Source organism: Balaenoptera acutorostrata, chromosome 1 (genome assembly GCF_949987535.1).
Source record: "Balaenoptera acutorostrata chromosome 1, mBalAcu1.1, whole genome shotgun sequence".
Taxonomy (NCBI): domain Eukaryota; kingdom Metazoa; phylum Chordata; class Mammalia; order Artiodactyla; family Balaenopteridae; genus Balaenoptera; species Balaenoptera acutorostrata.
The window spans coordinates 171358517-171384090 of record NC_080064.1 but is presented as its reverse complement, the minus strand read 5'-3'; the positions used below and the strand labels follow the sequence as shown (position 1 = coordinate 171384090).

The 25574-nt window shown below is 36.6% G+C and overlaps 1 protein-coding gene and 1 non-coding gene across 6 annotated transcripts in view; one reads left to right on the top strand and one right to left on the bottom strand.

The window, feature by feature from the left end:
• The window catches only part of SDCCAG8 (SHH signaling and ciliogenesis regulator SDCCAG8), a 261877-nt gene that overhangs the window by 118464 nt on the left and 117839 nt on the right, over nt 1-25574 (top strand). For 4 of the 5 annotated variants that reach the window (XR_009008858.1, XM_007182438.3, XM_028166594.2 and 1 more), the window contains exon 13: nt 18990-19132. Coding sequence is in view for 4 of the 5 variants with exons in the window: in XM_007182438.3 (XP_007182500.2) it covers nt 18990-19132 (143 nt within the window). In the remaining variant the exon portion in view is untranslated. Of the gene's footprint in view, nt 1-18989; nt 19133-23820; nt 23870-25574 lie in introns of those variants that run through there. The other variant, XM_057550139.1, reaches the window with a different exon arrangement.
• TRNAE-CUC (transfer RNA glutamic acid (anticodon CUC)) lies at nt 2438-2510 on the bottom strand. Its single transcript has one exon. It is a non-coding gene; the product is annotated as a tRNA-Glu (tRNA).

The following is a 25574-nucleotide window of genomic DNA, read 5'->3' as shown; positions in this document are numbered from 1 at the left end:
TAATTGGCCACCTGGATTACATATATAATCCGGGTTATATATATAATATATAATATACATACTATACAATGTCTGGCACATAGTAGGTACATAGGTACTCAAAAATATTTATTCTATTGAACTGAAGGGTTGAGAAGGAATTGTTTAAGGGGGAATAAAGTAACAGTTTGTTCTCCTAAATTGGAATTATTTTATTTTATTTTTACTTTGGGTGGTTTTCTCAATTGGTAATAAAACTATTTTTCAAATGGTGATAAAAGTCAACTAACTGTATTGAACATTTGAGCTTGCAGTAACTATTTGTAGATTTTTTTCTTTAGTAATTTTTTTTTTAATCTTCCAGCTTTTGTACTTATTAGATTGTTCCTCTTTCATCAGAGAGAAAAGCATATCAAATAAAGTTTTTGGTCTTTGAAAGCACCAATCTTTTTATATAAAGATGCCCCATCAGAAAAGAGAACTTCCTGTTTTTAATACAGTTCATTTTGAGAGGAACAACTCCAGGTTTATTTTTCTTTTGAATGTACTTATTGTAGCTAGCAAATTATTTTTGAAGTGTCTTCAAAAGGATTGGGTTAGAGTTAGGTCTAACATTTTTTTAACATGAATTACTACTATTAAAAAAATTTGTGTTAATTTGTTAGGAAATGCAAGTCAAAGACTCCTTTGCATTGGTGACTCTTATCTCAGAAACAGTGGGGTTATCTTCCCTGACCACCCTCTCCTGCCCCTCAGCCAAAGGACCATGGCCCCAATTCTCAGGAAAGAATAGAAGGAGTCATAGTTTATTCTTGGCTTTTTTTTTTTTTTTTTTACTAATGTCTTATTTATCTTATAACTGGAAGTTTTTACCTTTTGACCAGCCTCACCCATTTTGCCCTCCCCCGCATTCCCCACCTCTGGCAACAACCAGTCTTTTCTCTGTGTCTGTGAGTTTGTTTTTTTTTCAGATTCCACATATAAGTGACATCGTACAGTATTTGTCTCTCTCTGTCTTACTTATTTTACTTAGGATAATGCCCTCAGGTCCATCCATATTGTCACAAATGGCAGGATTTCCTTTTTTATGGCTGCATAATGTTCCATTGTGTGAGTGAGTGTGTGTGTGTGTGTGTGTGTGTGTGTGTATACCACATTTTCTTTATCCATTTATCTTTCAATGGAGTCTTAGGTTGCTTCTGTGTCTTGGCTGTTGTAAATAATGCTGCAGTGAACATGAGGGTGCAGATGTGTTTTCAAGATAGTAATTTCATTACCTTTAGATAAATATCCAGATGAGAAATTGCTCAATTGTATGGTAGTTCTATTTTTAATCTTTTGAGGACTCTCCATACCATTTTCCATAGTGGTTGCACCAATTTACATTCCCATAAAGTCAGTTTTATATTTTAACATTTTAAATGTAAAATGGTTTCTCCTTTTATTAAATTGGAATGTTACGTACATTGGTGACATAAATTTCCTTCTAGAAAATAAGAAGCCAAACAGTTATTTTTTGAGTCTTTCTTTGTTTTAAAAGTTATAACATGGGTGGTTACAGCATATTAAAGCATTTCCTTCATAAGTACACAGGAATTTAGACCTGCATTAGTCTTTTTAGTTATATTCTTTCCACAAAAACATTACAAGACTGTTTAAATGTCCCCATGCAACATTTTAAGATACGTGCAGTAGAATAGATGCCATAGGATTACCAGCTTTGTAAAACAGGCAACTGCCAAAGATCTAACGTGTTTTGAGTTTATTAACTCCACTAACACCGCTCTCATGGTACTGCTGTGAATAAAACATAGAAATATTCTCTTGGATGATAATTCAGTTAGGTAGGTTTGTAAGCAATCAAGCAACCATTCCTAGGAAGTTTTTACTTACAGATGCATTAAACTTTGTAGTTGTCCAGTAGTCAGATATTACTGATTCAGTCAACTTGTAACTGGGAGTGGGGGGAGGGTAGGAGACAGTGTTCAGAAGCTGTTTTCAAGTCTTTGAAGTTACAGCAGACCCTTGATGTTTGTAGGGACAAATCCCAAGGTCTTCACTAATGATAGCAAAAGCAATTAATTCCTCCTATTAAATATAGTAAAGTACAACTGACCCATTCAACCTCTAGAATGTTTATAAAGAAGTAAAATTATCTGTGAGCCCATTGAAATAAATTCTACTACTAAAATAAACTCAGCATATTTCACTGTAGTGTCATGACATTTCAGGAGGGGGTTATGCTCTAAATTTAACTGGAAAAGTAAAGGTCAAAATTACTTTCTAAAATCTTTTAAATCACTCATAATTTACATAGTCTACATGGATTTGTATGTATTGATTTTATATGTGTTGAGCTATATATTCCTACTACATTGGAGACATTCATACTGTTTCTCAAAAACTTTTTTTTTTTTTTTTTTTTTTGGCTGCAGCAGTAGGTCTTGCGGGATCTTAGTTCCCTGACCAGGGGTTGAACCTGGGCCCTCAGCAGTGAGAGTGCGGCGTCCTAACCACTGGACCACCAGGGAATTCCCTCAAAAACTTTAATTCATATCATTTTACTTTTATGGTTGGGACAGATTACTGTTTATTCAGACAGGGACCAGATATAAACAAGTTAGCTTGTGTTTGAGAGCTCATGTGTATGAAATACATGTTCTATGAAATTATACTTAGTGTGGTGGGATGCTCATACTGTGAGAGGTACAAATGCACTTTGACTGATGAAGTGCTCAATAGATTCATGTCTCACTCTTCATATTCATTCCAAGATGTCCACTTACTGAGTTGAATGGTATTCAGAGTCACTTACACTTCTTGAATTTCTTTCTTGCTGCTAGACATTGCAACTCCATCATATATTCCTGTTGCAGTAATGTTAACTCTCAGCCATCTGATTCTGTGATCATAATGAATGAAGACAAGGATGAAATGTACCACACAGCAGGGCAATGTGAGATTGCATCCACTGAGGGCCCTTGACATCAAACTATAGAGCAGAAACAGGGGAGCTTCCAGGTAGAAGATGAAGAATTCAACCTGGGTAGGTGGCAGGTATACCTCTGAAGTGGTGGATTCTTTCTTATCATCATGATAGATGGCTATCATTTTTAGTGCAGCTCTTGATACATTTTCTGGTATTGAACCAATGCAGAATTTATTCTCAGACCATTTTAACTCCACATCATTGATAGATGCTAACCATGTGGTATGGTCAGCAATTAGCAGATTTATATAAATTTAAAGAATCTTCCGTCTTCCTTTATAAATTTAAGAATCTTCCATTTACTTCAACTTTGGGTTCTTTAACTTCACTTCTTTTTACCCACAGTGTGGGGGTTTTTTTTATCCATTTTGATCTGTGACCCACAACTAGCTCTTAGTCATGTTCATAGCAACCTAACAACTTTTTTGCAACGCATCATTTCAAAAATTTATCACCTCTTTTTTATGGCTTTCCAACAGTTACATCTTATTTCACATTTTACCTCATCCAGAATCATCTTTATTCTCCTTTGTATTTCCAACAATACCTAAACTCTTAACATCAGCAGACATAAAAGGCCAAGATCTCTCTCTCCATGGTGTTTACAGTGTGAATGTGTAAGCATATGATGATTTGAATGTTGTTAATGTTGCACCATTTTAGAACACTGAAAGAACATAGTAGAATTGGGGACCAAAAAAAAAACCTCAGTGTTTTTTTTAATAAATTTATTTATTTTATTTATTTATTCTTGGCTGCATTGGGTCTTCGTTGCTGCACGTGGGCTTCCTCTAGTTACGGCACACAGGGGCTACTCTTCATTGTGGTGTGTGGGCTTCTCATTGTGGTGGCTTCTCTTGTTACGGAACACGGGTTCTAGGTGCTCGGGCTTCAGTAGTTGCGGTGTGCAGGCTCAGTAGTTGTGGCTCGCGGGCTCTAGAGTACAGGCTCAGTAGTTGTGGTGCACAGGCTTAGTTGCTACGTGGCATGTGGGATCTTCCTGGACCAGGGCTCGAACCCATGTCCCCTGCATTGGCAGGCGGATTCTTAACCACTGCACCACCAGGGAAGTCCAACACCTCAGTATTTTAAAGAAAAATAATTATAGACTTTATGAGTGGCCTGATATTTTGTCTGTGATGAGAGTGCAAGGCAAGCCCTTTCTCTACTCCTAGCAAGCATAAAGCATTTATTAAACCAGCCCAAAAAAGTAGTGCTATCACCTCAGCTCTTTTTTGTATACTGACCACAGAGCTGCAATGATTCTTATTTTTGCCCATGAATTTTCTAGCATCACAGAACAGCAGTGTAAGCTTGGTTTAACCAAAAAGGCTGCTGTATTGTCACAATGTAACAGAATCAGCTTTGTATCAGGTGTCTTAAATTCTTCTCTTCTTTAGGTACATACTTTTAGAAAGGCACTTCTTTTTCTGCCATAGACCCATGTCATCTGTTTTGAAAACTCGTTTTGAGAGCTACTTTAGCTCTAAGGAAGTGCTTCTGAGTATGTGATCAGTTGATGCCATTTCTCTTATCATTATGGAAAGAAAAAAAACCTTTTATTAAAATTATTTAAAGAATATTTGCTTAGAGTAAGAATTGATTTAGTAACCAAAAAGTGAAAAGTTTCACCAAAATGTTACATACTGTATTGGGGAGGCTAAGAGATCAAGTGCCACGTTGACTTTCATGCTGTGTGGAATCTTTGTGATGTAAACTTTGGGACCTGAGGCTAAGCGCATCCAAACTCCACTTCCTCAAGGCTACCCCTAAAGTCTCATGGGGAAATGCTTCTTCAAAGTGAATCTTGGCCAGCGCTTTGCAAATTGAGAGCCTTGTGTTTGCTAGTGTGACGTTTGATCCCAGCCATCTGAGTTAATCTTCTCCCAGTGTCTGTCTGTGTCTTCTACCCATGCCAAATTGCAGGCCAAGAGGTTTTAGAAAGCACATTGTGTCATTTTTTTCTTCATCTTCTGTTACATCCAGAAGGTTTGTGTAGGGAGACAATATACCGTATAGTGAAAAGATTATAGGACTTGAAATCAGACTAATCCCATTTTGAATCTCATCTCTGCCACCATGTAATTTTGTATAAGTCACTAAATGTCTGTGTCTGTTTTCTCATCTGTAAAACAAGGATAGGATATTTACTTTTACAAGATTGTCATGAACACAAAATGATATTAAAAATACAAAATTTAAAAGTACAGAATGCTAATACAGCGCCTGACACATGGTAAGCACTCAAAAATGATAGCTGGTATCAGTGTTACTGTTAGGCCTGAAGTAAAAATATATTAAATCAATGTTGTGTGCCCTCAACAATGATAACCATGATAACAGCAACCTTCTGTTACCGAACTCAAGTTTGGCTGCTTGCCACTCAAAAGCCAATAATCGAGGGGCAAGTGTCAATAGAAAGGAAAGGTGCTTCATTCAGAAAAGAGAGCAATCTGGGGAGAAGGTAGACTTGTGTCTAGAGACCAACTCTGAAGATTCTGCTCAGCCATGACAATATTTAAAGGGAAAAAGGGGAAACAATCGTAATCATTAAGGCAGGAGGTCAGATTCTTCATCATCTTTCCATTGCATGCAGACCTGCTGACTTCTTCTGATCTTCCTTGGGATGCTGTCTTGCTCACGTGGTCCACCTGCAGTTGGAGGCTGTCTTGCCCACATGGTCCAACTGCACCTGTGGGGTTCACCTGCAAATTTACTAAAGGGAAGCTAGGGGTAGAGAGTCAATCATTCTTTAACTACTTAATTCTTCATTCTTACTCCTTCTAATCCAGGAAAGGAATCAATAGATTAGGCAAGGCATTGTGTACATTCAGTAAAGCAGAAATCAGGAACTAGATTAAATGTTGCCTGGTAATCTCGTCTTTATGATCAAGACTGGAGGAAAACAGGAATGAACAAACAGAAAAGGGGCAAAGGAGCTGCTTACACTTCTACATCTACTACAGTAAAGAGGACAGCCATTTTGTCCATTTCTAAAATGACTTTCTTACTACTAATAATATCTTTTTATTTACCTAGGCTGGTTTTCCAAGAGTCTAGTTTGGAGAGTGAGTCTTAGAAATAAATTTGGCTATATTCTAGACCAGTGTTATCAAGTAGAATTTTCTGTGATGATGAGATATTTTACACCTGCACTGTCTGATACGGCAGCCATGATCCATATGCGGCTGTTGAGCACTTTTGTGATGAATGCAACTGAGCAACTACATTCTCTATTTTAATTAAATTAAATTTAAATAGCCACAGGTAGCTAGTGTAGCTCCAGACAAAACCTTATTAATGATTTGATAAAATCATTCTTAATATCTAGGAGGTAATAAAAGTGTCAGGGGGTAAATACTCAATTTCTAATGAGTACATATTTTTTACCCACACAGAACTTGATAGAAACTATTGTTTATCTCCCAAGTGATAGATTGTTATGTTTTATTTTTCAATATCATATGCCACTTTACTTTTCTAAATATATTCTATGAATTCATCCATTGGGTTCTGAGTGATAAATTCATATTGTCAAATTTTCTCAGCTTCAAAACCACAGGTTCTTCTTTCTCACTGTGCAAGGAAGGGTTCCAGTCTTCCTACTGTTCTGTAGTATTTTTTTCTTTTCTCCTCATTTTCTCCTTATGTATACAAATAAATTACCCTCTATTAATGATTATTAAATGATTTTTAAGTCACATAATGTTTAGTAGCAGGGATAAATCACTACCATTGGATTAAAATAGTTCCTATATGCTACCTTTTCTTTCCAAGTAAGGTTATCCTTCAGGATTAAGATGACATAACATTTTTTAAATGGGTTTCGCATTCATTTCTTAAGATTTTTTTCCGCAGGAAATCAGGAGAAGTATATAATAGAACTTCTCTTAATGAAATTCTTTATTTCATTCTATTTAATTTATATAAAATATATAGTTTTTCTTTTACTCTGCAAATGACACTATCAAGAGAATGAAAGACAAATCACAGACTGGAGAAAAAAATTGCAAAATACATTTCTGATAAAATCCAAAGCAGTAAGAACATCAAATGCTAGCCAGATTGTAGAGCAATAGGAACTCTCACCCACTAGTGGTGGGAATGCAAAACGGTACAACCACTTTAGAAAACAGTTTGGCAATTTCTTATAGAGCTAAACATAGTCTTACCATACAAACTGGGAACTGTAGTCCTAGGTATTCATCCAAATAAGTTGTAAACTTATGTCTACACAAACACCTATATACAGATCGTTTACAGCAGATTTATTTATTATTGCCTTAAAATTGGAAGCTACCAAGATGTAGGTAAATGGTTAAACAAACTGTATTACATCCATACAATAAAATATTATTCAGAGATAAAAAGAAAAGAGCTATCAAGATACAAAAAGACACAGAGAAAATTTAAATGTGTATTGCCAAATGAAAGAAGGCAGTCTGAAAAGACTATGTTACAGTATGGTTCCAACTATATGACATTCTGGAAAAAGGCAAAACTATAGAGACAGTAAAAGACCAGTGGTTGCCAGGGGGTTAAGGGAAAGGAAGAAGGGTTGAAGCACAGATGATTTGTAGGGCACTGAAACTATCCTGTATAATACTGTAATGATGGATACATGGCAGTATGCATTTGTCAAAAGTCAAAGAAATACAAAAAGTGAACCTTCATAGAAACTATGGGCTTTAGTTAATAATAATGTGTCAATATTGCTTCATCAATTGTAATAAATGTATCACACGAAAGCAAAATGTTAATAATGGGAAACTTTATGTGGGAGGGAGAGATGGATTTATGGGAAATTTCTGAACTTTCTGCTCAATTGTTTTGTAAACCTGAAACTTCTCAAAAAAAATAAATCCTATTTAAAAAGATGTAAAAAAAAGTATATATATATATAGTTTATAATCAGAAATATACCCTACTTTTATTTTTTATATTTTTAAATTAATTTTTATTGGGGTATAGTTGATTTACAATGTTGTGTTAGTTTCTGCTGTACAGCAAAGTGAATCAGTTATACCTATACATATATCCAGTAAGATTCTTTTCCCATATAGGACATTACAGTGTACTGAGTAGAGTTCTCTGTGCTATACAGTAGGTTCTTATTAGTTACCTATTTTATATATAGTAGTGTATATATGTCAATCCCAATTTCCCAATTTATCCCTCCCCCCTTCCACCTTGGTAACCATTAGTCTGTTTTCTACATCTGTGACTCTCTTTTTTTTTTTTTTAATTTTTATTAGAGTATAGTTGATTTACAATGTTGTGTTAGTTTCTGCCGTACAGCAAAGTGAATCAGTTATATGTATGCATATATCCACTCTTTTTTAGATTCTTTTCCCATATAGGACATTACAGAGTGTTGAGTAGAGTTTCCTGGGCTCTACAGTAGGTCCTTATTAGTTATCTATTTTATATATAGTAGTGTGTAGATGTCAATCCCAATCTCCCAGTTTGTCCCTCCCCTGCTTAACCCCTGGTAAGCATAAGTTTGTTTTCTACATCTGTAACTCTATTTTTGTTTTGTAGATAAGTTCATTTGTACCCTTTTTTTAGATTCCACATATAAGCAATATCATATGATATTTGTCTGTCTGACTTACTTCATTCAGTATGACAGTCTCTAGGTCCATCCATTTCACTACAGATGGCGTTATTTCATTCTTTTTTATGGCTGAGTAATATTCCATTGTATATATATACTGCATCTTCTTTATCCATTCCTCTGTCAATGGACATTTAGGTTGCTTCCATGTCCTGGCTATTGTAAATAGTGCTGCAGTGAACATTAGGGTGCATGTATCCTTTGGAATTTACAGTTTTCTCCGGATATATGCCCAGGAATGGGATTGCTAGATCATTTGGTAGCTCTCTTTTTATTTTTTTAAGGAACCTCCATACTGTTCTCCATAGTGGCTGTACCAATTTACATTCCCACCAACAGTGCATGAGGGTTCCCTTTTCTCCTGACCCTCTCCAGCATTTATTGTTTGTAGATTTTTTGATGATGGCTATTCTGACCAGTGTGAGGTAATACCTCATTGTAGTTTTGATTTGCATTTCTCTAATAATTTGTGATCTTGAGCATCTTTTCATGTGCTTTTTGGCCATCTGTATGTCTTCTTTCGAGAAATGTCTATTTAAATCTTCCGCCCATATTTTGATTGGGTTGTTTGGCTTTATTATTATCATTATTATTTTTGATATTGAGCTGCATGAGCTGTTTGCATATTTTGGAGATTAATCTCTTGTCAGTCACTTCATTTGCAAATATTTTCTCCCATTCTGTGGGCTGTCTTTTCATTTTTTTAATGGTTTTCTTTGCTGTGCAAAAGCTTTTAAGTTTAATTAGGTCCCATTGCTTTATTTTTGTTTTTATTTTCATTACTCTTGGAGGTGGATCCAAAAAGATCTTTCTGTGATTTATATCAGAGAGTGTTCTGCCTGTGATTTCCTCTAAGAGTTTTATAGTATCCAGTCTTACATTTAGGTCTTTAATTCATTTAGAGTTTATTTTTGTGTATGGTGCTAGGTAGTGTTCTAATTTCATTCTTTTACATGTAGTTGTCAAGTTTTACCAGCACCACTTATTGAAGAGACTGTCTTTTCTCCATTGTATATTCTTGGCTCCTTTGTCATAGATTAGGTGACCATAGGTGTGTGAGTTTATCTCTGGGCTTTCTGTCCTGTTCCATTGATCTATATTTCTGTTTTTGTGCCAGTACCATACTGTTTTCATGACTGTAGCTTTGTAGTATAGTCTGAAGTCAGGGAGCCTGATTCCTCCAGTTCCATTTTTCTTTCTCAAGATTGCTTTGGCTATTCAGGGTCTTTTGTGTTTCCATACAAATTGTAAAGTTTTTTGTTCTACTTTTGTGAAAAATGCTATTGGTAATTTGATAGGGATTGCATTGAATCTGTAGATTACTTTGGGTAGTATAGTCATTTTGACAATGTTGATTCTCCCAATCCAAGAACATGGTATAGCTCTCCATCTGTTTGTGTCATCTTTGAGTTCGTTCATCAGTATCTTATAGTTTGCTGAGTCTTTTGCCTCCTTAGGTAGGTTTATTCCTAGCTATTTTATTCTTTTTGATGTGATGGTAAATGGGATTGTTTCCTTAATTTCTCTTTCTGATCTTTCATTGTTAGTGTATAGAAATGCAAGCGATTTCTCTGTATTCATTTTGTATCCTGCAACCTTACCAAATTCATTGACGAGCTCTAGTAGTTTTCTGGTAGCATCTTTAGGATTTTCTATGTATAGTATCATGTCATCTGCAAACACTGACACTTTTACTTCTTCTTTTCCAATTGGGATTCCTTTTATTTCTTTTTCTTCACTGATTGCCATGGCTAGGACTTCCAAAACTATGTTGAATGAAAGTGGTGAGAGTGGACATCCTTGTCTTGTTCCTGATCTTAGGGGAAATGCTTTCAGTTTTTCACCATTGAGAATGATATTTGCTGTGGGTTTGTCGTATATGGCCTTTATAATGTCTAAGTAGGTTTCCTCTATGCTCACTTTCTGGAGAATTTTTATCATAAATGTGTGCTGAATTTTGTCAAAAGCTTTATCTGCATCTATTGAGATGATCATATGGTTTTTATTCTTCAGTTTGTTAATGTGGTGTATTACATTGATTTATTTACATATATTGAAGAATCCTTGCATCCCTGGGATAAATCCCACTTGATCATGGTGTATGATCCTTTTAATGTGTTGTTGGATTTGGTTTGCTAGTATTTTGTTGAGGATGTTTACGTCTATGTGCAGCAGTGGTATTGGCCTGTAATTTTCTTCTTCTGTGATAGCTTATCTACTTTTAATATCAAGGTGATGGTGGCCTTGTAGAATGAGCTTGGGAGTGTTCATTCCTCTGCAATTTTTTGGAATAGTTTGAGAAGGATAAGTGTTAACTTTTCTCTAAATGTTTGACAGAATTTGCCTGTGAAGCCATCTAGTCCTGGACTTTTGTTCGTTGGAAGTTTTTTATCACAGTTTCAATTTCAGTAGTTGTGATTGGTCTGTTCATATTTTCTATTTCTTCCTTGTTCAGTCTTGGAAGGTTGTACTTTTCTACGAATTTGTCCATTTCTTCTAGGTTGTCCATTTTATTGGCGTATAGTAGCTTTTTTGTTGTGAGGATTATTTTTAGTATACATATCTGCCACCTCTTTCCTCAGTGTATGCTGGCCATTATCCCCTTTACAGGAGGTATGACTGATGTTGTGGTGACCAGAGATTGCACTGGATATTGAGCAGGGCCTCCCCTTTGCTCTGTGGTTGTCACTGCCCTGTCAGGCGTGGGGTCTGCTCCCTAGTTGTTGGACTAGAGGCCCCCAGATCTGTTTCTTAGCTGTGTTTCTGATCTGCGGTGTGAGGTGGGCAGGATTGGAGCACTCTCACTGGGAGGGGAGCCACTGAGTATTCCTTCTCTGGACCTGTTCACCTGTGGCTGTGCTCTGTTGTGTCGCCTTTCACCCGTTTTGCGATCTCTCAGATTACACTGTTGTTGACACTGCTCTCGGCCCCGCCTTAACTGTGGGTATGCCGGCAATTGGCCCTGGTGTCTCTCAGACGTTGTTTTCACCAGGCCACCAGCGTAGATCCACTGAAGTCAGGTCCCAGGACTGCAGTAATCATGAATCTGGACCCGCTGTGGATGCTATGGGAGCAGCTCAGACTCTGGCCTGGCCCAACCCCCATGTATTTGTGCCCGCAAAGTTTACAGCTGCTAAAGCTAGACCCGTCATGGCTGCAGGAGCACTGGATGTCCGTTCAGATGTTCTGTAGGCACTGAGTTTACAAAGCCAGTGGGGGCGGTGTCAATTCATGGTTTGCGCGGCAGGGAGGAGAGATTTCAGCTTTTCTTCCTTAGTTGCACGGCCCCTGGGGCCTGGCTGTGGTTCCAGCCCCGTAGAGGTCTGCTCCCGAGGCTGTCCTGGAGCACACGAGTCCGCCCCGGCGAGGAGGGGCAGCAGAGGCGGCAGTGGCCAGGGTCGTGAGAGTGCCCGCTGTGGTGGGGACGGGGAGCAGAGGAGAAGGCTGCAGCCTCTTGGGTCGGGGGAGCTCTGGTGGGGACGGATGCGTGGGGGAGCCTGTGGCCACATGCACAAGAGAGATGACCTCGGGGGGGACAGGGTGCTTCGTGTCGCAGGTGACCGTGGGCGGGAGCCCTTCCTAGTGCCCATGGAGGCAGGGGCCGGTGCGTGGGGAGAGAGGCTGCAATGGCGGCCCCGCCCCTTGCGTGTCACTCAACAATGGTGCTTCGCGGCTATGGCCATCAGGGTTTCCTCCACAAGCATTCCAGTTGCGGATTGCCTCACTCCTGTTCCCTCAGGCTGTCTCCTCGCAGCCTACAGCAGTCCTCTTCCTGGGTTTGCTTTCCAAACCCCACATTCCAGCTTCCAGGTCCTGTCTGCACCAGCGGACACACATCTCAGGCTGGGGTACGGACCATCTGTGTAGGTCTCACTCTGTCCTGCCTGCCACTGACCAGTTGCTGTGCTCTCCTCTAATAGCCCCCGATGCTCCCCTCTGTCCCAACTGATCTCCCCGCCAGTGAGGGGGCTTCCCCAGATGCGGGACCCTCTCCTCTCCTTCAGGTTCCCCCCAGGGAGCTGTCCCTCTTCCTCTCCTCTTCTTTTGTCCTACCCAGTTACACAGGGGTCTTTCTTGTCCTTTTAGGTGTCTGAGGTCCTCTGCTAGTGTTCAGCCAGTGCTGTGTGAGAATTGTCCATTTGTAGATGCATCTGTGGGGAGAGGTGAACTCCTCCGCCTCCTACTCCTCCACCATCTTGACTCCTTCCCTACTTTTTAAATTGTAGCATCATGAAATCGATTTTATGGGGTGAAACCAAAAGTTTTTTTTTTTTTTTAAACGTGGAATAAAATAAGAAGGAATAGGAAATGTCTGAGTGTTTCACATATAATGAGGATTAATATTGTTTTATGAAATGATAGTTACATTTATACATATATGTGGGAGAGTGTGCATGTTTCTAAATTGTGATGTAAAATGGATTTGTTACTATGGATCTTGGTTAAAAAGAGAAGAAAAGAAAAAGATTAAAAGCTATTGTCTAATTTATGGTATGGTATGGAGGAGCAATGTCAGTACATCTGGTTCAAGACTTAGATTTACTTCTTTGGACAATCATTCAATGTTTTTGACCCTCAGTTTCTTATTTGTATAAACAAGGATACCTGCCCTGTATGCTTCATGCAGTTATTTCAAAAATGAAATAAATTCTAAGATGATATACAGTTGTAGCACTCCTTGTTCCTTAAGAGTGGTTTGTCAATTATTTTATATTGAAGAAACTCATGGCTTACAATAGCAATCATTTATGCTCATGTTCATCGGTCTTCAGGTCAGCTGGAATATGATTGATCTGTTGCGCTGCATTTGACTGGGTGGCTCTGCTTCAGGTTGTGGGTTGTGGGTTGTCTTAGCTGTGGTTTGGGTTTGGTTCTGATCCACATGTATTTATTGTGTGGTCCAGGCAAAAGGGGCAGCAGCTATCCAGGGCATGCTTTTCTCATGGAGAATCACCAGAATAAAAAAACAAAGTCAAACCACATAAATATATTTATGACTTCTGCTTTCATTATAGACATGAAAATTCCATTGGCCAAGTGAAATCAGATGGCTAAGCCCAAAGTCACTGGGGAGAGATAGCGTATTCCAATCCCAGTGGAAGGGTGATAGAAGGGAATATTTGCTGAAGAATAATCTAAACTATTACATTACCCAAAAATCATTTCATCCAAACTTTTCTTAAGTACTTCATTCTCAAATATGAAGAGACTGCCAAGTATCACTATGTATTTGAAGAAAGCCTCTTATATAATAGAGTGTCTAAAACACGTAAATAACAAAAAAGGAAACTGAGGCAATATTAGCAGAGGAGAACATTTAAAATACTTTAATATTTTAATGGAGACATACAATATTATATTAATAAGATAAAAATAGCATGCTATATAAAAACAATGAAAAAAAGAAATAGCTCATGGAAATGAAAACTGTGCTAACATTTTTTTCTTAAATTCAATAGAATTTTTGGAACATGAAGTCAAGGGACTATCTCAGAAGTTAGAATCAGAAAACAAATAGAATATATAAGAAAATTAGATGATCAATTCAACAGAGCCAAAAACCAAAGTCCAGGAGTTCCAAGAAGAGGAATTATTAAAATATATAGCATCAAAATATTTTAAAATAATAGTACAAGAATACTTCTTCAAACTAAAGAAGACAAACCTCCAGATTGAAAAGGGCCTACTGAAAACCCAGCACAATGCATGAAAAAAGGCCCATCCCAAAGTCTAACTTTGTAAAATTTCAAAATTCCAGGGAAAAAATTATTATAAAAGCTTTCAGAAACAAAAAAGGAACTCATAGGCCAAGTATTAGGAATCAGAATGGCATAGGGCTTTTAAATTATATTACAATCTTGATGACAGTGGACTAATCCCTTAAAAATCCTGAATGAAAATTGGTGTCAGCATAGATATTCATACCTAGCCAAATTATCAAGTATATGCATAGAATAACAGCATTTTCAGGCATACAGATACTTTTTGAAAATGTATTATTCATGTAACCTTTCTTGTGAAAGTTACCTGGAGAATGTACTTCAACCAAAAAAGGGAGTAAACTGTAAAACAGGATGACTGAAAACCCAGAAAATAGGAAACTCTAATAGGATCATGGGTAAGGCCTAACCCAAGACAGAGATCAACCAGGCCAGGCATAAGTCACCAAGAAGGATATATCTAGGAAAATAATTTAACGGAACTGATGATTTATCTGATATGTTTCATTATTTGAAAAAATTTTATTGATGGGTATTTGAGTGACCTGTTTGAACCTTTGGGGAAAAATGTTACTTACCTAGAAAAATAACTATTAAAAAGCAAGCAATTAATTCTACATAAATAATAAAATGTTTTACAAGAAAATTAATTTAAGCAGAATAATGCTTGTCTCAGTAGTGAATAATATTTCTAAAATCATTATAATGTAAATGAACTACTGACTAATGATTTAACCAAAATTGTTATATGGGAGGGTGACGTAGGTATATTGGGTGGTATAAGAGAGCTAAATCACTACCTTTTTTAATATAGGAAGTCAGTAGATGGTGTCTAATGTAGCAAAATCAAGGGATAGCATTATAAGTCTGTTACTTAAAAGTATGAAGAGAAATATCAGGGGTGGATACTGTGTGCCACTGAGGATTAGGCTTGGAGATGGGTGTACTATTTGACTTAAATTAGGCACATTACTTTGATAAGAAAATCTAATAAATAATTATAATATAGTTTACCATGATTAATAAGAAAATTTGGTACCTTACAGATTATAAATGAACAGTAATGAGTCTCCCTTTCTCCACATCCCATCCTTGGTACTATTCTCCTGAGGTAGGCACTTTTAACAGTTTCTACTTTTAGTTATTCCTGTGGTTACATTCATGACTTGAAGTGTATCTTTTGGTACAGTGTAAAGCTATCTGGACTCGTCTTTGCCTGGTTAGCCAAAAGATGGCCATGTCAAACTGCATTGTACATTGCAGGTTAATAGTGTACTTTGAGAGTAGTGTACAATTGGCCTACGACTGTTGTTGGTCTTTAATCCCTGAGCCACTACATACAGCCAAGGAAGCAGCCTTGACCTAGTTGGGTGAGGCAAAGGGTTACCCTGCCAGTGGGAGTATGGCATTTCTGGCAAGAGATTCCTCTTCTAACTGTTGGAGTTGGTGCCATGGCAGATTTTCCTGACTCAGGGAGTAAGTGTTGAGCCCTGGTCCAGCTGGTTAGATTATTTGTTGATTTTGATTATCTGCACCAATAAGCTGTTTCTCTGGCACAGATGATCAGAAGCAGGCAGTAATTTTCCATCTTCCTAGCAAAAATGCTTTTTGCATTTTGAAATTATAATAAAGTTTTATTCAGTTTTCTCCAGAATAGGACTTTATCCGGAAATTTCATTGAACTAAATCAAGAACTCTTTAGTCCACAGTGATAACTGTATATCCTTAGGCAGGTCTTTTTCTTCTACTTATATTTTTGCTCTTCTTGAAAGACAGAGAAAAATCAGTAGTAATGATACTAGCTGTCTTTTTTTCAGCTCTTACTATATGCTAGGCACTCTGCTAAGTACTCATCATCTCATTTTATCTTCACAGTAGTTTTAGGAGCTTGCTAGAGTTATCACTCTCATTTTAGACTGAAGAAACTGGTAAGAGTTGTGTCACTTGTCCAAGGTCACAGAGCTGCAAAGTGCCAGAGCTGTGTCTGAAACCCTGATTTGTGTTGACTTCTGGGCCCATGTTATTTATCTCTATGTTTGACTGACTTTCAGTGTGGCCTCTGACTTTTTATTACATGAGATTAAGAAAGCAGATGCTTTATACTTAAAACCTAATTACCAATGTAAGGTTACATACGTTGTTGTTGGAAAGTTCTTATAAAAATTGTTGCACATTTTCTTTTTTATTTTAATTAATTAAATTTATTTTATTTTTGGCTGCATTGGATCTTCATTGCTGTGCACGGGCTTTCTCTAATTGCAGAGAGCGGGGGCTACTCTTTGTTGCCGTGCGCAGGCTTCTCATTGCGGTAGCTTCTCTTGTTGCGGAGCACGGGCTCTAGACGCTCTGGCTTCAGTAGTTGTGGCACGCGGGCTCAGTAGTTGTGGCTTGTGGGCTGTAGAGCGCAGGCTCAGGAGTTGTGGCGCACGGGCTTAGTTGCTCCGCAGCATGTGGGATCCCCCCGGACCAGGGCTCGAACCTGTGTCCCCTACATTCGCAGGCGGACTCCTAACCACTGCACCACCAGGGAAGTCCTTGCACCTTTTCTTTTGAAGAAAGTTTGGAATTTTATACATTTTCTATTTCTGTCATTTTTTTGTATCCTCTCAATTCAAAATTCTTTGTTGTCTCCTGATAGCTCTCCTTTTATTGATATTTACATATACTCATCATGTTCTCTTTATACTTCTGTTTTAAGTGTCTCTACTTCTCATGTTTGGAGTATTGCACCTGTCTTTTTGTGGTCTCCCTACTGCCAGTCTCTACTATCTTTAATGATCATACACATTGATCCAGTTTTTTGAAGCTCTGCTCTCATATTGCATACCTGTTTAAACCATTTTTTCCTCATTCTCTATAAGAAAAATACAGCTTTATAAATCTAGAATTCAAGATGTTTCATAATTGGTCTAATCTATCATTCCATGAGTTTATGTGGCCTTACCTTCTTTCCCACTTTTCTTGCCCATGCTAGTGTATCCCTAATCTGGCCTACTGAAGCACAGATTTTCTCTAAGTCTCATTTGTTGTTTTTTATATGCTTTGCATTTTGATAGTCTTTTTGTGTGTTTATGTCTCATTTACTCAACTGAATTGTTAAGTCCTGAGTGTAGAGATGGAAACTCTCTGAGTCCACCATAATATTTAGTATAGATTCTTGCATATAGCACTGTGTAAAAAAATTAATGAATGAATTTTTGAAATTTTAAAATTAATGTATAATTCCAATTCTATATTTCTTTGCTTTTTTGTTAATTTCATAAATGTTAGACAAAACTTAGGAGACTTTTCTATTATATTTTTCCATCTCTTTAATTATGTTTAGTTATGAATGGAAATATATTGATATAACTTTAACAGTTAAAAATATTTTAAACAAACCAGTTTCACTTAGTATCCTAATCTGAAAGATATAGAAAATCTACTCTGAATGAAAGCAATATACTCATTATTACTTAGGCTTTTTTAAAATAAATAACTTATAGTAAGTTGTTTTATTATATTGTTGGTAGTGTACAGTTTTGATGGGGATAAACTGAATATTTGTAGTGTAATAAATGTAGAAAAATAAATTATTTAGTTTATCCTGCCTGATATATTAAATATAGTTGTAGATTGTTCAGAATATTGAGTAATGACATGAGGAAATTAGAATGTACTTAAATACCAAGTTTAAAACTCTACTTAGACATGGTTTTGTTTTCCAAGAGTGGATTGCATTTTTGTGTATTAAAATTGCTTCTTGCTTTCTGCTGAATTTGAAAACGTTTCAACCCTTTACTTTCCCCTTTTTTGTTTTTCTTGTTTTAGTAGTCTGAATATTTATCTCTTCTATTTTCTTTTTTTTTTTTAATTATGGATGTTCCATAATAAATAAATATTTGTACTTTAATGTATAAGTTATTTAAACTATGTTCTATGTAACATATTTTTGCTTTGAAATATTTGAGTTTCAGTAAAAAAAGGATAATTTCATACTGAGACCAAAGAATAAACTATCATAAATTTTCATATATTTTAGATGTTTATTAATCTTAGAGTGCTTTTGTTGCCTTTTTAAAATGCAATTATAATGCAATATTATTTTAGCTCAGAAATGTCATACATTCAAAACGCTTGAAGGTTCTCATGCTTTATTTTTTTCCTAAATTATTTTTTTCCAAATAATATTGTGCATCATAATGATGCCTTCTTTTACACCTCACATTTTTCTAAAAGATATCTTAAATTATTTTACGATCTAATTTGGTTTTCAAAACATCCAAATGAAACCGTAAATGTATCTTTTAAAAAAATGAGTCTCATATTTGATGTAAATCACTGCACATGTCTGATCTAATCTCACAAACAGAAATGTTGTATTTTAAAAATAGTGACTTTTTAAGTTCGTATTATTTTTTAAAGGGACTGAGCCTTAGATTCAAAGTGCAGATTATCCATTTTGACTATTCTCATTTAATCATTTCATTTTTAAAATTAGACTGAATCTTACGATCTGAAAAATCCTCACTAATGTGCAGTTTTGGCTGTGTTAATTCCCTTTGTCATAAAATGGAAGCTAGCCTAAATTTTCTAATAATTTTTCATCACATTAAAATTCATGGCAAAAATAAAAATGAGATAATTTTGAATTCAAGTGCATATATTTTATAGGATGCTTTTTTCCCTCTTCTCTCTACCTAAGGAAATAGAGAAATTGAGTTTAGAACTGAGTGAAAGCAAGCAGCACTTGGAACAGGAGCAGCAGAAGGCAACCCGGGCCGGAGAGGAGTGCCTGAAACTGACAGAACTGCTGGGCAAATCTGAGCACCAACTGCACCTCACCAGGTACTGCCTAATCCCATTATGCACCATAGCACCAATTTCATTCCACTGATTTTTGCCACAGGCTTCCAAACAGTTGTTAGAGTTAAGTCTTAGTCATTCAATTCACACACAGTTTTTAGGCATATTAAGAAAAGTGGAGATGTGGTAAGCAAAACACCCAGACATGTGAATGATAAGTGTGGCAGGGAATTACTGATATATTACAAAACCTTTCATCTACAGTGCTCAAATATTTAGGTGATTCTCTATCAATATAAGCAAAATGACATATTTCTTCTACCATTACACTACCTCTTCTGTTAATTCTGTGTATAATAAAAATGTTGAACTGAAGTATCTGAGGAATATATTTAGGAAAATAATCAGATACTGTCAGTGGTGAAAGAGACAAAGTAAAAGACATTCTAAGATGCAAACTGAGATGGAACTGATACAAAATAAGCAACCTGAGTCCTAAGGAGGTGTAAAATTTAGAGATGAAATTGATTAGCACTGTTCATGTTTAAACCATTACTATAAGCATGCTTATACTATCGTGGTTTCAAATTACATTGCTTCCATCATGAGATATTGTGATGTGATCATCATTGTCATAAAACTTTAGTAAACATGTAGCTCAGCCCTAAATTACAGTAAGACATTTTAGGTAGTAAACATTGGGCAATTTGCTGTATTGAAAACACACATACACATACATAAATATACACAGAGAAAAATTTAAACTGAAATTGTAGGTAAGTCACATTACCATATAAATGGGTTTCTTTTCCCTTTGAGTTTTAGTACAATTTTTCAGTTTTCAGATCAAGGCTTTGGGTTTGTTCAGTTCTTAGAGTTTCTCAGTTTTTAGAGAGAACTTTGTCTAAATACACATGTAAGTTTATAAAATTTGGTTTATTCATAAATTAGAAAAACACTGGTCTTCTAATCATAGTAATATGTTGAATTTAAACTATGAAAGGGGACTGATCCCTTTTACATTAAATATGACAATGTAATTCTGAGCACGGTATGATAACAGATGGAGAAAAGCACCACTTGAACAGCCTGCATTTGGAGAAAAAAAATATTCTAGAGGTTGGTGAACCTCCCAAAGTTTTGGGTTAGTGTTAAGATGCCTCTAGTTCTGTTAAAATCAAACTTGGTTAAAAACATTTTGTTATGATAATATTCCAAATGGTTTGCCAACTTCCTTTTTAAACAATGAAAGAAAAAGAGAAGAAAGAAGGAGAAAGAGAGAAAGGAAAAAAAGAAAGAAAGAAAACAAATCATTTATACATGTGTGATATCTGGAAAAATCCCAAGAGATGAAACACTTTTATGAGAAAAAATTGCTTAATACTGCAGAATAATAACCATTATTTTAATGCCCATTTAGAGTATTGTCATTGTAGAACTGAGAATGTAATGTTAACATAGTTCCTATGGTTATTTAATCTTAGAAGTTTTGGAATTTAGCTTGATCATGATAGTTAATAGTTCTTCTTCTCTGTCAGACTTCTATTGAGAACCAACAATTTGTGTGCTAAGTGCCACTAACCCACAGAAATAGGACAGCTTTTAATGTCTCAGTGTGGCTGAGCTTCAATAAATAAATATTAATGCTGGTTTTGTCCCCTTTGCCATTCTGTCTTATTCAGAGAGTTAATTTCTGAAGTCAAAGTCCATAGAGAGCTTTCCTGTGCAGTACCAATTTGTACTGTCTGACAAGATCCATTTCTTGCAAGTAAAGCATATTAAGATGCAGCAACTGCTGAAAATGGACTGGTGGTAACTAATTCCTTTGTTCTTAAGAAAAACGGTTTTACTTGGTTCCATAGAAAGCTTTTCCTATTGAGCTTTATTTACAAGTCTACCAAAATTTAACTTAGTCTTATAGAAAATAAAACTTAATTACCTATTTTCTAAATATAGTACTCTTTAGTAAGCATTTTACACTTAGTCTATATTGATGTTTTATAAAATCCACATTCATAAATTTAAAGTTGACAATAAAAAATGGAAGGAACTGTGTATATCTCTCTTTTGCACTGAAAATGTGACTTGGTTGTTGGGCTAAATATTTCTGATATATAATTTGGGGTTTTTTTAGAGTTTGCTTCCCCTCACCACTCTTTATTGATTCATACACTCAAGTGTGTGGCTGGGAAACTTCACGTCTTTCTTTTTCAGTGTAAACCAGCTGAAATAAATAAATCCCACACAGGTAGTGCTTCATTTAGTCTTAATTTAAATATTTTGAGTGGCATATTCTAAACAGAGTTTAAAATTAAATATGAAAAAGATGATATAAAGTAATGATAAAATAAGGATTCAAATCTTCTAGGGCAAAGACAATTAAAACTGGAGTAGAAATCCATAGGCCAATCTGAAAGAAAAATAACCTGCCACTTTTTTGGAATTTCTCTTTATTGTCTAATTGGACTTAAAAGTGGAAAATAGAAATTCATTTATTGAAGGACCCAATTAGTAAATATAACATTCACTTATTTAACAAGTATTTATTGAGCACCTACTATCTTTTAAGTATATTGGATGGCCCTGGACACAGAGAGAAAAAAAAAAACTCAGTTCCTACCCTTAGGTTGTTCACACTCTACTAAGGAGCCAGATCTATATATGCAATTATAGTAGAGTGTGATAACAGTGTAAATAGAGAAGTGAAGATTACCACAGGAGCACATATAAAGGAGAACTGGCTCATTCTGCATTGCAGCTGAAGGTGATAGGGAAAGCTTTCTGAGTTCATGAATAGGAGTCCTCAAAGTGGAGGAAGGTGGGGTGAATAGCCCAGGCAGAGGGAACAATATATGCAAAGACATAAAGATGGGAGGGAATATAAACTCTACAGTCACATCAGGTGTTTGGCAAGAGATAAACCTGGAAAGGGGAGAGGAACCAGAGGAGGGGTCTTGTGGGCCATATTCTGGAGTTACTCTTGATGTACTTTAATCAGGGCTGCCGACATGATCAACTTTTTGGGTTGGGATCCTGACTCAGACAGCTGTGTGGAGAGTGAACGTGGAGGGTCGTTGTAGGAGACAAGAAGGCCAGTTCGGACAGAGGTGGCAGCTGCAGCCCATAGGCCCAATCTGGCACACCTTCCGCTTCTTTACGGCCCATGAGCTATCAACGTTTTCTGTATTTTTAAAGGGTTGGGGGGAAAAAAGGAAAACACTGTTTTGTGACACATAAAAATTATACATCCATAAGTAAAACTTTACTGGACACAGCCATGATTATCCTTTATGTATTATGTATAGCACTGCCTTGGCAGAATTGAGTATGGTCCTCAAAGCCTAAAATATTTATTATCTGGCCCTTTATAGAAAACGTTTACAGTTCCTCAGTTGTGAGGCTGTTTAACTCAAGTAAGAAGTCAAGAGAGCTTGAACTATGATAGGATCCAATGTGTATTTAAGGAAGGTAATTGAAAGGCACTGTGAAAACAGATTGGTTCTGGAAGAGATGATTGGCAGAGACTCCAATTAGGATATAAGTACAGTGGTAGTCCTCAGCTGTGACTGAGCCAGCAAAATGGAAAGGAAATAGCATCTTCAGGAGGCATTTAAGGTAGTGATAAGAGAGGCTACAATTAAAGGTGATTCCAGAGTTTCTAGCCTGTGTTAACTGGATGATCCATTAAGTCAACTAGGGAATGTAAAAGGAGCAGCAGAGGAAAGACTATTTTATTTCGGAACTCCGATGGAGATGTCCAGGGTAGATCTAGCGTGAGGAGAAAGATCAGGACTAGAGGTTTAGATCTGGATGCTTTTACGTAAAGATATTGTAGCCGAAGGAGTGGGTGAAAGCACGTGGAGAGGACCATGTTTTCAAGTACAGTGGAAGAATAGCTAAGGAGACTGAAATGGGACCTTCAGTGTGTAAGAAAAGAATAAAGAGTGATTCAAAGGATGCTTTTGGTGAAGTAACAATTAAAACCACACACTTTACTAAGGGTATGGGTGTGGCGGTTGGTAGGTATCCTAGGGTTAAGGAAACTGAGTTATAGTATCTTCTAACAGGCATTCACTACCTTTGCAACTTTTGACAAATTACTTAATTCTTTGAACCCACATACTTACCTATAAAATTAGGTTAGACTAGATCATCAAGTTTCCTTCCAGCTCTGATAGTCAATGATTCTAACAATGATTTAAGACAATGCATTATTAAATTCCTGTTTCTGGACATTAGGTATTTAAATTGCTTGGAGTATCCTGTGTTTAAAATGTTTCCTTAGTTTGAAGCTCAAAGAGATTTCATAGAAATGTCCTTCCTACCCACCATTTACATTCATCATAATTTAGGCTCTGCCAGCTTCTCATAAGGGTTATGAAAATACTCTCCTAACATCCTTCCAATCTCTTGTGCCAACCACTGCTAAGTGGATATCCATAAGCACTGTCTTGACTCTGGTAGCTGCTCTCAGAACCTTCCTTGGTGCCATGCTATTGTAGAAGGTCCAGACCACTCAGCATTTAAGGTTGCCTGACAGGCTCCCAACCTTCTGGTTTTATTTCATTGCTACCAGTTTCATCCTCTCACACGCTGATTTCCAGCATGTGATTTAAGCAGATGCAACCCTCCTTCAACTTTTGGACTGTTCTCCCCTTTTACTGTTCTCTGCACCCGGAATACCCCTTTGAGCTTCTCTAGCCCTATTGTAATCTTACCTTCTTTTCCAGGTCTCCCTGAAATCCTGATTTTTCCACTGTAGTCCTCCCTGATGACCCATGCCAGAGGGAGCATGTTTCCCCCTGAATCATCCTTCCTACTTAGAGCTGAAGGCACTTCTTACTACTGAACAAATTCCTCAAAACAGGAAAAATGAAAATCTGAAAAAAATAAATTCATATTCTGAAGTTTTTATGTACCTGCTAGTCTTCCCTTCTATAATGCATTATTCCTCAAGTGGGAGGAGAGGCCTTATTAATATTATGTTTTTCAGAGCACCTACCTCAGCCCTTTGCAAAGAGTTGGAGCTCAATAAGTCATTATTATAGGAATGGTTAATATATTGCAAGTTTACGACTATTTGTTCAAAGCCCAGTATTGATATATAAATAAACAAATATATACATATATACATATATATGTATTATCAGGTATATCAGGGTAAAAAATATGACATGGAGATAAGATTGAAAATTTTTGTTGGGAATTTTTCTTGTACATATTATACTATGTTATGATTCTGTAATTTTTCTTTCATTTTTAACTTAGTATGCACATACATGTTTAAGCATAGCCGAATCAAATGATAACCATTCTAACAATTCAAGTAGGGTTGGTAAAGTGTAGTATGCCTCTCCCCTAAATATGCTCACTTGAAAACCTCAGACACACACACACATACACACACACACACACACACACACACACACAGGATTTTAAATTAGAGGTCTCTGTAATTAAAAGATGGCCCCTCTGACAGTGTTTGAAACCAGTGCCTAATAAACATGATCATTAAGCATACATAGCCCAGTATACATGAAAACAAAAACAAGGCTACTCCCTTCCCAGTTATGTCTTTGCTAGTAGTAGTCAAACAACTTCTTTCTTTTCAATAACAAACTTCGAAGTACATTTAAAGATACCTGTTCATGTATTTGCTCACTCTGCATGGAACGTTTCCTGTTACAAGACACTGTGCTAGGGATAATGGGAGATATAAATATAAAATAGCTTCAGATGCTGCCCTTCAGAAGCTTATAGGCTAGTGGGGAAGAAAAAAAATACACAAAGAGTTGGTAAGATAAATGATAAGATCCAGAAGGGAGATTCCAGATAAAGTATTACAGGGACAGAGGGACAGGTAATTTCTTAGTCATCCTTGGTAGCATTTGGATATAGGAAAATGGAAATGAAGGAAGTTTCATGGGAAATTCCAGAGGGGAAAATGGCATTTGGGAGGTACACGTGCATACATGAGAGTAAATTAAATACATACAAGTATCAGTCTCTGAGGTTAAGAATATATTCATCTTAGGGTCTGCCTGGTACCATGCCACATGAAGTAGCTTTTTAAAAAATAATAATAGAGGTAGGAGCTAAAGGCAAGGGGCCATCATTTACCGAACCTCTCCTGTGCTCTGGGAACTGAGCTGAGTGCTTTTCATTTATCCCTCCCAATAGCCCTGTAAGATGCAGACTATTATTTCCTTGTTTTACATTTGATGCAACTAGGCACAAAGAAGCAAAACGATTCGTCTAAGGTCACACAGCTGGTATGTATTTGAAACCCAGCAATTTGCTTGCAAAGCCTATACAGTTATCCATCAGGCTGTAGTTCTATGTGAATTAGTAGGGAAATGGATTAATGCGATTGTTTCTAAAAGACAACCAAGAAAATCTGTAACGTAAATTTATAATAGAGATTAGTATTAGCTGCTCCCTTATACACTGATATAAATACCTGTCAGTGAATTGTAGTCTTGGC